The sequence below is a fragment of the Corapipo altera genome, unplaced genomic scaffold (genome assembly GCF_003945725.1).
Source record: "Corapipo altera isolate COAL_440 unplaced genomic scaffold, ASM394572v1 45, whole genome shotgun sequence".
In the NCBI taxonomy this organism is placed as follows: Eukaryota; Metazoa; Chordata; class Aves; order Passeriformes; family Pipridae; genus Corapipo; species Corapipo altera.
This window is the reverse complement of record NW_020884877.1, coordinates 1,079,116-1,092,917: the sequence shown is the minus strand read 5'-3', so window position 1 is coordinate 1,092,917 and position 13,802 is coordinate 1,079,116. Positions and strand designations below refer to the sequence as shown.

At 38.5% G+C, this 13,802-nt stretch overlaps 1 protein-coding gene across 2 annotated transcripts in view; it reads left to right on the top strand.

Moving 5' to 3' along the window:
* The window catches only part of ERBB4 (erb-b2 receptor tyrosine kinase 4), a 599,687-nt gene that overhangs the window by 429,851 nt on the left and 156,034 nt on the right, over positions 1-13,802 (top strand). For both annotated transcript variants that reach the window (XM_027636902.1, XM_027636901.1), the window contains exons 6-9: positions 3,531-3,649; positions 7,289-7,430; positions 8,852-8,965; positions 9,950-10,076. In XM_027636902.1, coding sequence (XP_027492703.1) covers positions 3,531-3,649; positions 7,289-7,430; positions 8,852-8,965; positions 9,950-10,076 — 502 coding nt within the window. The remainder of the gene's footprint in view (positions 1-3,530; positions 3,650-7,288; positions 7,431-8,851; positions 8,966-9,949; positions 10,077-13,802) is intronic.

The window sequence follows — 13,802 nt, the reverse complement described above, 5'->3', positions numbered from 1 at the left end:
ACATGCCTGGCTTTCAAGCTCCTAAGTGTTGTTGTTAGATACAAGCTGGAGAGAGGATGAATGGTATCATAAACACAGTGTATACCTTAACCTCATCACCTTGGGAATGCACATCTTTCAAATGTGTGTAGGAAAACACTTCAGCAGCATTGCATCCCAGTGTCAAACTGTTTCATTCCTAGAAACAACTCAGAGGTGTGTCTGCATTTTAATAATTTCATTTTTTTTATTGAGTCACTGAGGCAAAGTATTCTAATGAGCCCCGTCCCAAGATAAGATTTAAATTGTTTTCCTGGGAAAGGATAAAAAATGAAAGATCTTAATCCATGTCTTTCATTTCAAATTACATATGGAAAAAAATCAAAATCCTTTGGTTTTTTCATGAATATCATCTACCTAGGTGCTTATGTTGCCTTCTAGCAATGTCTCTGTGTTTCTAGCTCTATCTGAAACACCACCTGCGTCTAACTCCGTCCTAGTGCCTCTCTAAATGTGACGAGAAAATTCATGTATTTAAGAAGACAACTAATAGGAAATTTAAACTAAGCTGTTCTGTTAGGAAGATAGAATTTCAGGGTAATGTTTTACACAGTTAACAATCCGTTTTGCTTTTATAATTAAAATATTAGTAAATGTTAGCATGGAGAATTTGAAAGCTAGATGATATTATTTGTTTCAGTATCAGGAAAGGATAATGTGGAAATACTTTGAATAAGAATCTGTTTTTCAAAGAATTTTGGGCACCCACTGAGTAGAATGTCAACAACTTTAAAAAAATCATAATAACAAAAGCTTTTACAAGTTACTAATCAAATTTGAAAATCTGTGGTTATGTTGTTACTATTTTTGCTGTTGGTGTCTACTAAGAGTTTTAGGTGGAAAATTGAAACTTTTACAAATTGAATACTTTATTAAAATGACAGATTATGCACTTTGTCCAAGAGGAATGTAACTGAAACAAAAGAGAAAAATCTAAATTAAAATATAGACCCAACTGAGGAAAAAGACAAATAGCCTGTAAATAAAACCTGAAACATTAAACATTCAGCAAATGCAAAGTGCTCCATGACTCTCTGTGTGTACAGAAGTTTGGTTTGAACATAATTGTATTTATACAGTCTTTGTTCAGTTGATGCTGCTGAGGAGAAGGTGCCAATGCCGTAAGTGCCCAATTAGAGCAGCAAAAGGTTAGTGAAAGTCTTGTGGGGCAGACAAAGAGCTGAACCAGCAGCTTGGATCGATCAGGGTAACCCAACATTGCTGCTTGAAGCCAGCATCTTTAATTAAAACCCTTGTATTTCTCTAATAACTTTACATGTTCATAACACTACTTCATTGATTTCAGTTATTTCCCATTTTTTTCTTCATAGATTTATAGTGTCCTGACGTAATTAAACATTAAGGGAAACAATAAAGGAGACTGATTATTTGCACACATATATAAGGTGCTGCTCATTCCAACCCCAGCACAGCTTACTGCTATATTGCAGTGAAATACTGGTAGAGATTGAGTCTCCTCCAGAAACCTCTCCCAATACATAGAATGTTTTTTCAAGACCTTAATGTTTGTCCTGTCACAGTTCTGTGCAGAACCCTCTGAATCTTTGGGATCCCACACAGGGTCAGTAGGCATCCAGGCAGGTAGTTTTGGTGACCCTCATAAAGTCTGATTTGAAACCTGGGCCCTCAGCTATGAGGACCTTTTGGAAAGGTCTTAAGTCACAGCTTTAAAAATCAATTGATTGCCTTTGGAGGAAAGTGTCTGGGGAAAAAAGCTTCTTGTCTTTTTAGACCAGTGCAGCTACATACATTTTCTGTGGGGTTACCCCATGACAATGATTGCAGGAAGCTGAACTGGTGAGTGATGTTTATTGACATCTGAGCAATCAGAGTGTTTCAGGACTTCAGACTATACATAGAATTGCCTTGTATTTGTTTTGTTTTGGGAAAAGCCCTTCATTGCAGACTGTCTTAGATATGAGTCCTTAAGAATATTCAGGGCCCACTGAGCTCATTTCTGTCATGATGTGTGGTGCCACTGAGGATATGCCTGACAGGTCCTCCTCAGTCCTGGACCCTCAATAGCAGTTATAATGCACATATGGCATGCAGTGAACCAGAAGATAAATATGATATGTTGTAGCCTCTTCCTAGTATAAAATGTTGGCATTTCTGTTGGCATTGTTTCTTTTCCCCGCAAAATAAACAATTAAGGAGAAGAGTGACAGACCTTTGCTGTAATTGTAAATTTTGCTTCAGGAAAATTCAGTGTTCCCTATCCTGAGCAGCATGGTAGAGGTCCTCACTGAACTGTGCCTCATCAGAAGCAGAATATGTTTTTTGAAGGCATCCTTCTCAAGTATTTTGCTGGCAAGGGAACCATGTTCCTCCAGACCAGCCCTCGTGCGAGAGATGCTCTTGGTTCTTTTAGAAAGGAAAGAAGATGGAATTCCTCTAATAGTGCATAATTTTATTCTATAGATTATAAAAAATCACTTCTTTTTGGTTATTTACATTTTTATGTCCTAAATAAATATTGTGCACAGCAAGAAGCTTTGGCATTACCTTAAGTATTTCTGGCAAGTAGTGGAGGGAATTTGGATTGGAAAGTACTTATAAAGGAGTTACCAATACATTAAATAGTAGAACTGAGCATAAAGTTGTATGGAATTTTGCATTCTCTTACTTCCTGTAAAGTGGTTTTTGTAGAGAAGTAATTAAATGCTTTTAACAAAATAGATGTTAAAAGTTAATTACAGAAGCGTAACATCTCAGCTTTTATCGTAAGACAGCTGACAGCACAGCTTCCTGGCATTCTCTAGGTGGTGGTGGTCGGTATAGTCATTTGGATAATATTAATTTATTTTTTGTAAATTAAGATAGCAGCTATAGCTAAGTAAGGGAAGGAGGATGCTTCACTCCTAGACCATTGTTTGCACAAGACTAAGCCCTGAGGTACAATGGTGTGGTACTACAATCCAGTTGGTAGGCATAGTTGTTTCCCTGTGAACGAAGACAGGATTGTGTTACACAGAATGATAAGTGGTGTTTCCAAATGTGTTCCAAGGTTGTTGTCTGTTCTGTTACCATTTGTCAAACTGATTGCCATTAAGAGCAGCATTTGGCTCTGACATTGATGGTCCCACTCTGAATTTCACTCATTTACTCAGTGTTGCAATTCTTCGTGGGGAAAACTCACGTGGAACTGGGCTCTTGTGTTTTGTGAGGGGGTTTTCGTATCCTCTTTACAAAAACTAATGATTTGAAAATACTATTCCCCCTGACTTTCCAGGGATAAGAGTACACACTTTGAAAATACTTTCTCCACAGTCCTGGAACAACATATAGTTCCTAAAGAGGGTATCGTGTGGGTATCCTGGAACATACGAGTGGCCAATACCACGAAAGCCGTTATCTTAAAACTTGAGGGGTTTTCCAGTATGTGGTTTGTTGTTTTCCTCAGTGTGCAGTTAAAGAGCTCTCTGCTTAGCCCTGAACCTGACAAGGTGATTTTTCCTGCCTCTCCCTAGTAACGAAGACAGTGTGTGCGGAGCAGTGTGATGGACGGTGCTATGGGCCCTACGTCAGCGACTGCTGCCACCGGGAGTGCGCGGGAGGCTGCTCCGGACCCAAGGACACCGACTGCTTTGTACGTGTCACACTCCTCGTTTTCTTCTTCCTGGCAGTCACGCTGCATGTTCTTTACGCTTCCATCCCTGAAAGGCACAGCTTTGTCCCTTTTGATGTCCAGCATGCACACTCCCAGCTTCAGACTGCTAAATTTTAGCATTTAATATTTTTTGTATTTATATTAACGTTACTTATCTACTTAATATTGCCCATTAACAGACTTATGAGATTTGTAAATACAGATTTGGAACCATTAATATGCTAATCTGTGATTTTTATCTTTTACTTTTCCAAAATTAACTTTTAGAGGTGGTGGGAAATTTTTAGTGGTATTTATCACTACATTTGAGCATTGCTTTTATTACTGCTGTGTGTGCTTTTCATATGAAAGTCAAGAATACAATTTAGCTTCTCTCCAAAAGGTGTTCCCTGTTACTACCAGATTTCATTCAAATTCAGCTTTTTTACCTGGCATCCTTCTTCATGGAGATGGAAGGGAAGTGGTTTCCAAAATGTTCTACCTCAATTGCGTGCTGCTACATGTACTTCAGATGGAAAGAGGAAATGGGTAACTTTTTCCTGAAGGAAGCAGACAATCTGAACATACAGGCCTTTAGAAAAATTTATCTTGTTTGTAGTTCGTTATTTGTAAGAGCAACTTTAAAACCCAACTCTGATCTCGAAAAATGTGTAGCTTGTCGCGCTGGGTTGCAGAGAGACATTTTGCTACCGTTTTCAGGAGAAGCAAACCTAAGTCTAAAGAAGTCTAGAGCTACAACATGCACAGAGAACTGGATTTTCAAAGGTACTCACATGACTGAAGAGAAAAATATCTAGGGACTTGACTTCGAGATAGGACTGGGAGGAGAGTATGGAAAATTGCAAATGTTTTGAAACTGTGGGTGAGTGATAATGAACAAGCAAAAGGAATCTTTCTGTGGCTGGCCCTGAGACTTGCTCACTGTTCAGGTATCATTTGATAGTGGTAGGTAATGTACTTCAAAACCACATTCTAAATGTTGTTTTTTGGCTCCTGATGGAATGCAGTGGTGGCCACTGTTAACAGGTTTTACTAAAGCTGTTCTCTGTGGCTTTGCATGAGTAGGTGTTCAGCACATGTGGTATGGCCAATCCAGTGCTCACTGGAAGTTCTGTGTTGGCTTTGGACTGGAGAGATGGGAAAATAACATTCTTTCCTGTGTCACGTACAATCTAAATAGGCAAAGGGAAGTGGAAAAATGCAGTTATTGTTCCCATATGAGTGCTGAGGAACATTCTGAAAGCTGATGTGTTGATGCATGCCCATTTTCAAAGGTTAAGGACAAGTTATTGGCAGCGTAAGTTGTGTAGTACCGCAGCCTGCAACAAAAGGAGTAGACTCTCTGAATTGTGGCAGTCATGGAAATATGTATGCTAAAGATCAACTAGCATGTTTGTTCTGATCCAGCAGAGAAGCACCCAGGGCTTTATTCTCATTCAGTCCTGGCCCCAGAGCAATGTAAGAGAAATTCAGCAGGGGTCTGGCAATTTTCAGGACTAGTCATTACTTGCTTTGACACAGTGGGTGAAAAGTGTAACCCTTTAGGCTATCAAAAACTGTTCTTAGCTTTCAGCTGAAACACAGAACTTTGTTTTTTCCCTGTGCATTTCCCTGTGCTTTTATTCACAAATTAGTGGTGTTTAGCACAGAATGCTAGAAATTTGCATATATTACTGAAGCAATTATAAATGTATACAAAGAGTTTTAATAATAAATTAAAAGTTCCAAAATCTTCTAGATCAGTATTTGCTGAGAATTGCCATCTCTGCAAAGGGTATTGGTGTGCTTTATGCATTTGCTAAACTGTTATCAGAGAATTGTTATGTAAATGATAGAGTACTTTTTAAGCCAATATGTAAGAAATGGCCTAAGGAAACAAACTAAATTAGTATATAAGCAAAAGTACAGTTTATGAAGCATTAAAAATCCTTTAGTGTATTATGGCAGCTTGCAACAGCATCCTGTTGTAAATATGGTTTTAATATTTATAGATAAAATTCATCCATCCTCCTCCATATGCTGCCATACAATCATTTGCATATTCAGTTCTAAAAGCAAGACAGTAATCATCATCTGACATAACTACAATCAAACATGCTAAAGCAAAGTTTTAAAGATGTTCTCATCTTGGATTCAAACCAGATCTAAAACTTGAAATGCATAGGAGGGCCCCACTGAGTGCCCAGTGGAACCACCTGTTGGTTGGGTGGACTTCCCATCCAGTTCTGAGTAAAGTAATTGACTGTATTTATCTTTGTAAGGAAAAAAAAAAAAAATCTGTTTCTATGAAAAACTGGCAGGTTTTGCAATAGGCATTTTAAAGAACCAGAAAAGACAGAATCAGCAGTTTGGCTTAGCTTGCTCCAGGACAGTGCCTTCATCATGGATCCCCCTGCTTGTCCTTTTCAGCAGCATATATTGTCCTTGGGTGCATTATTAGCCTCTCCCTTCTGAAATCTGACATGACAAGTAATCTCCCTCAGTCCGAATGGAGATAAGAGCTGTTAGTAAAAGCAACAGAACAGAGAAATCTTTTTCACTTTTCTCTCAGTCCCAGCCCTGGAGGGGAGGGAACAGGACATATGTGTTGGTATACTTGTTGACTCTTTAAAGATACAAAACAATCTATATTTTTTAAAACCTGGAAAAGGACCAGAAGGATTCATTCCTAGACTAACACTTCTGAAACAACCTGGAAGACAGGTTATTGAGGAACCATTGTCAAGTAACAGTGGTTGCTTAAACTGCTGGAGGGATCCAAGCCAGGCTACAGCTTTCATATTCATATAAATGTGACATTCACGGTATGCTTCGTGAAAATTGCTCCAACTTTTTTTATAATCTGTGATTAAAACCATACACACGATATGTAGTGATAAGGAATGTCAAAATCAGTGGAGTTTTTTTCTATTACTAATTATCAACCTTGCATGATCAATTATTTTCCCTGCATACCATTACTTCCATTATCCACACACTTGCCTTTTCATTTGTCAGGGTCCTGTCCTCTGTCAGCTGTGCATGGTAGAGCTTGAATGCTAAGTGGTTCTAAGTCCTATTTTCTTTTCTCAGTGTGTGAAGCAACTGACCTTGTTAAACTTGCCACTTAGGGAAATGACCCCCTGCTGTGCTAGCTCAAAAGAAGTTCTTATCCCTCTTGCTTTCTAATTGGGAATTTTAGTTTTCAGCTGGATGATGGACTCATGCTGTAAGGAATCTAAAGGTTGGACCTCTGAAAAAGTCATTAGCATTTGTTTAGACTGACTATGATAAATAGCTGCTCACTCTTGGCACTTTCAGATTGTGCTATCAAGTTGTGAATTAGTTGATTGCAAGTAGTAACAGTAGTTATGAAACAAACTACAGTATTTTTTTGTTTTTGTAGGAAGTGTTGTAACAGTTAATGTCTCAAATTAAGGAGGCTCACTGAACCTGCTTAATTTGAAAAATCATGTATTTGCCAAGATCCTAGCAAGAAATGTTAAGTAGCCAAAATGAAGGTTAGAAAGCTATATATCACATGCCTTATGTTGCAGCAAGCCTGTCTTTTAAGCCTAAAAAACCCCAAAAGCAGCTATATGATTTAATTTAATATTTTTTGTCTCCCTTGTTTTGCAGGCCTGTATGAATTTCAATGACAGTGGTGCATGTGTCACGCAGTGCCCCCAGACTTTTGTATACAACCCTACAACCTTCCAGCTGGAGCACAATCACAATGCCAAGTACACCTATGGTGCTTTTTGCGTCAAAAAGTGCCCACGTAAGTGCTGTGTTACCTGCCTTCTCCTGTGGTGAGGGAAGTTTGAGTTGCATTTCAGGAGCCTTGAAAACAATGAGTGCATGGCACCATCCCTCAGATCCCTCCACATGTGCTCACAGCCTGTAATAACTCCATCATATGTTAACTAAAGGCAGTGACGTTCTGGGTTTCTGACACTTCCCAGGTATCCTATAGTGATTTTCCTAAAGAAAGGGGCTTCACTAGGTTTCTGTTTTCATGACCACTGCTTGTGACATTCATGCTGTAGATCAGTATTTTCAAATTTCTAAACAAACTGTTAAAATACTTAATGGGATTGTGAAAGGGTAGAAATTTTTGTTTCAGGAAAATAACAATCCAGCACCTGGCACCAACTGCTTTGATGATACTGCTACCCTTTTCTTAACTTGGAATAATGATGGTTTGACTGAAAGCTACTCCAAATATTTTCTGAACAGTTCTGTCCCAATCAGGAGTAAACACATAATACTGACAACAATGCAGTCTTAAAACTCCAGATTAAAATTAGAGGGGAATAGGGAGTTAAAAAAAGAATAATCCCATGCATGTGAAAAACACATGCTTCTGAGATACCAGCCAGCAAGTAACATTAAAAATTATAGGGTCATCACACCATCTTTGAATCTGCTGGTTTAGTTAGAAAGAAAAATAAAGGAAACAGTGTTCTTGCCATCCTTTTCATTCTTACTGAGGTTTACAGTTGTGTTGTGTGATCTGTAATAAATGGAACCATAATTCAACCCAAACCAAAATTCAGATTTTGAATATCTGTGAAGGAGTTCAGAACGACAGTAGGCTGAGCCTGTGTCTGTCAAGGCTTAGTTCTGTCTGTAATAGTGGTGAATTATTTGAAGGAAGATTGGGGGTTTTATGAACCTGGTATACCATGCACAATAAGGGGTATAAAAATTCTTTGCTTAAATACTTCATTGAGCTTTTCCCATTTTTTTTCCTTTCTTAACAGCATTAAGCTTTCAATTAGGAAGGATCAGTCTATATCCCCTTTGACAGCTGGTTTATGTGGCAAAATTTAAATACTTACCATTGTCTTGTACACTGGTTTATGTCAGATGTATAGATTTTTGTGTGTGTATGAGAAAGGGCACACCATCCTGTTTTATTTTTCTCCAACAACTGTAGCTTTTTTTTACTACAAATAATAATAAAGCTAAACTGGGAGAGGAAAGGGGATCAGGCCTGACCATTCTGTGATTCACTCATTTTCATAAGTCTACGAAAACATGTCTTTGCTTACTTGCACACTTCTGAAAACAGTGAATGGTAAATGTTAATGTCAATGGAAAAGTGCTGAGGCAACAATATGTATTGACACAGAGTCCAAAAACTTGTGTCCCAGCACCATTATTCACTTTCTTCCAATATATTCTTTTTGTCTTTAGACAACTTTGTGGTAGATTCCAGCTCTTGTGTTCGTGCATGTCCAAGCTCCAAGATGGAGGTTGAAGAAAATGGTATTAAGATGTGCAAGCCCTGCACTGACATTTGCCCTAAAGGTAGGAAGTAGTTCAGTATAAATTTTCTTGAATGTAGCAGAGCAGGGTGTTATTTTGTCATGAAATACCCTTCATGAGTGCATTGTACAGTATTAACAGCCTTTCTTGAAAGTTTATTGAGTTGTAATGGTGATAAAACCAAACTAATTACTTTTTATTAGATACAAATGAAGGGGATTTCTCTGTTGGTTTTAGAGAAATCTGGAAGAATTCTTGATTATGTTATTTTAATGACAAATTTTTCCTGGAGGTGTTTTAGAGCTGTCCTTTTGTCATTCCAAAGGGGGCCATACAAAAAGCCCTGACTTCAATGTATGGTATGTCTCATACTTGTCAATACAACATTAGGTGTCCATATATTTCCTCTGTTTTTTGAAAATGTCTCTCTTTTCCCAGAATCTTCTACCTCCCTTCTAAGTGTCTAAAACACAGAGTAGTGATTCTGCTGTTGAGAAGACTGAAATCTGTAGGTTACTTTGCTGTCCTAGACTCCAGTAGGGATACTTTTTACTCCCTGCTTGAAGGTCTTCAGAGCAAAGCACCATCATTTTTCCCATGTGGGCCTGTGTCACTTTTCAGTCCTAGTGGAAGCCGTACCTGGCTTAATTGCAGTACTTTTTTTTTTTCTGTTTGGATAGGCAGTTTGATGCATGAAAATACCCATGTAGTGTTCCTTACTCTCTCAGGAGGAAAGCTAAGTTAGATGTTTACGGCTGGATTGAGTGGTATTTTGTGTGGTTGATACTTGCCTTTAGATCCCCTGTGAAATACCTTAACCTGTGTGCCAGGGTGTCCTTCTGTGGCAGGTGCTTTAGTTTATTGTTTGTTTTAGATTGACACGTGCTCCCTTGGAAATATTCGTCCCGGGTACTCTTTGAACACCTCTCTGCTGAATGAAATGAAGATTCATGTCCATAAGGTCAACGTGTTTTGATTCAGTAATTGTTTTTCCTAGTTCTTTACATAAGCTCCTTGTTTTGGCAGCATGTGATGGCATTGGAACAGGAAGTTTAGTGTCAGCTCAGACGGTGGATTCCAGCAACATTGACAAGTTCATAAACTGTACCAAGATCAATGGCAACCTTATTTTCCTTGTTACTGGGATTCATGGGTAAGTGAGAAAATATGTCATGGTGCCAGCTGAAACCAATTGCATCCACCTCTTAATGATGGCTGCAGGCTTCTTTGATGGAATAGCGGATAAATTAGTTTTCTGCCTTCCATTATGAAGGAAACCATTGCCTTGATTCTAAAAATTCAACTTCTAGGAAAAGAAAGGATGAATCAGATTGTTTGCACTAAAAAGAGAAAAGACAACTATGATTTTTGGTTACTTTATGAGATCCTCAATACTGGCTTACAATAATGGCTGATTAGAGAACAGAAGGGAGAAAGGGAAGCTACCTTACGTGAGTTTGGTTTAAATCTTGCATGACCAGTAGTCTAATGTGCAGAATATGCAGAGAGAGCCTTGCTTAGCATAACTGGTCATAGCCTGGGTGGCTGTCACTGCATATATGTACAAAGTATCCAAGTTTCAATTGCAGCGATACACAGAACTCACTGGTATTTTAATCCATTTTTTGGTTTAAATATGGCTGCATATTGAATAAGCCTTAGTAACAGGTTGAAGATGTGGAGATAGAGAACCAGTGTTTTCAAGTCTCTCCGGTGTGTTCTTCTGGAGAATACCTCAGCCAGATAACTGGTGCCTTGCTGTTCGGTTTGGTACAATGTGGGTTTGCCATTGTAGCAAAGGTGAATTCGTGGGGCAAATGCTGCAAGAGTAGGACGTGCCCAAGGAAGGCAGACATCCTCTGGTTTGATGTTCAGGTGAGGTCCAATGCAATGCCACTTCCTTTCATTGTATTCTTTCTGTCACTGAGAGAACACACATTCATTTGTATCTTCTTACTAATTCAAGCCTTCATGTTGTAATCAGCCGTGGTGGATTACATGTGACACTTTGAGGTATTTTTACACCTATTAAAATGAACAAAATTGTCAGAATGCACAAGTATGATTAAACCTTCTTGTCCCTTTGTTGTGATAAGTATACAGATATTTCGTGGTACATTAACAGTATAAAATATTCAATTGCTTTTACCAGTGTGTAGGTTTCAAATTTTAGCTTGCCTTTTAGATTCTTCTGAGCTTTCAGCATTGCTTGCAACTAGTTGTCAAGAATTAATACCTGAAATGCAGTTCCCAAGCCAACTCCATGTTTGCAGCTTTATGGCATAACAAAAGTGTGATTAATTGAATGTCTGCAGATTGATCTGAAGCAGAATTCTGTCATGAGTAGTGCCAGCAGATTTTCCTTTAGTCTTTCTATAGATTCTGATACGTTTAGATTATAATGAAGTGACTGACACTAGGCTGGCTGGCTCAAAATTCCCTACTAGGTGAGGTGGAAAGAAATTACTTGTTTCTGTGATTTGTTGCAGTGACTGGTTGTAACGCTTCACCTGCTACTTGACTGCAGCCCTGAGCAAGGCAGCTGACAGCCCACTTCAGTGGGGCCCTGCAGCTCAGTGGTTCTCAAAAGGCCAGGGAACGTGAACTTTGAATCTGTAGCTGGTCTTCTCATCTCTTCAGCAGGGAGTGCAATGGGAAAGATTAATGTAGCATAGGGAGGAAGAAGGACTTTCGTTCAGGTGGTTTAAGGAAATGCTACTTGGAACTTGCTGAAACCCTGGAGGAGGTAACACAGTAGTCAGTGCTCAGGCCGTCACTTTCTGATCTGGCCAAAATGACTGGCCAGGAGGCTGATGTAAATCTGTTAGATCTCACAGGACAGGAAGAAATCAAGTAAATGCAAGACAATCAACTAGAGACCATGAAAAATTTTGTATGGATTAATTCAGTGCATTACATGAAATGTAATTTTGAGTATAAGAACTGCTTTTGTTGCAAAAGTTGTAGTAGCTGCAAAGTTATGAGACAAGTCTCACTAAAAAATCTGTCTAAATTAAAGGAATCAAACCTAGTCCTGAATAAAACTGTATTCACATGAAAAATATCTAAATTCGAACTATAAGCAGAGGGCTAAAATAGTTTGTTCGATATTATAGAAGAATAGGCCATGCAATGTTGAAACTGTGCAGCATTTAATCTCCCATTCTTCATGAAGAAAACTCACTTCAACAAGTCTAAAGTATGAGGACACTGAGTTCTGCAACCCTAAATTGTTCTACAGTATAAATTACAGTAGTATATATTAAAGGAAGAGAAGAAGATTGGAGAATGAATCTCATAGTAGCTATATTTCTGGAACAGGTTTTTGTTTAAGATTTCTGTTCCATTTTGCAAATCAATAATATAAAAGGGAAATTAAAAAAATTACAGTACCTGCACAATTAATTATATAAATAGACAGTATAGAACAACAGCAATCTTATATATTTCCTCTCCAACTTTCACTTAACTTCTTTTACAAATTTGTTTCCTCAGAGTGAACTGCAGCTTTTAGAAGGATGAATTTTTAGTGTTTTATACACAATTATTTATAATATTTTATATATAAATTTGATAATTATGAGTTGGCTTTACCAGTGGCCAGAAGTTAAGTGGGATGAAGGTGGACCTAAATTTTGTTGAGTCAGTAGTACTCTTCTGAGCCAATGTGTATGGATAAAGTGATCTTTATTAGGATACACTCTGCTGCCTGAGACAGAGACAGAAAAAACATTGACTGGAAAATGGGTAGGACCTGTATAGGTCGGATGCAGCTTTGTCTCCACTGTTTTCTTCTGGTTGGGGTGCTAAAAACTCCAACTGCCTTCTGCTTATGTTGCTGCCTGTGGTACGATGGGATATATCAAGGAGAGCTGTGATTAAGGGTGGACACCCCCAGCTCTAGCAGCAAATGCTACCTCTTCCTTCCCCCCACCTTGCAACAGGAGCAATGAGCCCTCAGTGCTCACCAGCTTCTTATCTTCCCTTTAGTTGTCCATTTCCAGTTTCACGATGAGCTGGAACTAAGCTGATAAAACATATAAGACATTTACCTGTTTAAGGGGCTTAAGTGTTTATCTGCATTTTTAAAACTATTTTATCTTAGAATTTAGAGGTCCAATTCAGCAACCTAATGTTTATTACAGGCAAGGGTTTTCCTTTTTTGATGTTAATGCATTTTGAAAGCAAAGATACTGTGTTTCTGTTAGGTAGTCAAAACTTGTTATTTAGTTTTCTGACAGCCCCAAATTGTTAAAATTGAGTGTATTTGATGCTTCTGTGGTCCACTGGGCTTTATGCTGAGATTCAAGAACTCATTTTGTTGCTGCTAGCCTGGAGTCACCTCCAGGATGGTTAGAAGTGACCCCATCAGTCTGTCATCACATAGACTTGTGAGGCCTCTCCCCAAAGACCCCCTAGTTGATTACCTGCATGTTTCAATTCCAAAAATGGTGTGTCCTGGAAAGCAGAAGGAGGAGAAGGGGAAGTGCATGCTCCAAATTTACTGTGGGTGTTTCCTACTCTCGGCAAACCCACAGAAATACCAACACACGACATTAAAGAAAGATTTTTTTTTTTTTTAAAGCATTTTTGTTTGGTGTAACCTTCTTACTGGCTTCTTAGGGGGCCAAAGTTTTATTTACTAAGTGATGTCACTCTCAAAATCAAGGTCAGCTTCATCTTTCTATACTGTAGCATATCTAATTTTGAGATTCTACTTTTTGGGGCTTATTTTATTTCTCTTGTGACAAACTTGCTTGGCAGAGATCTGTACTTTTTGACATCCCCTCTTCAACATGTTCTAAAAGGTGTGCCAGGAACTGCTGGCATGCTCTTAGCTTTGTTTTCATTATAGCTTGTCACTTGTTTGAGGAGCAGT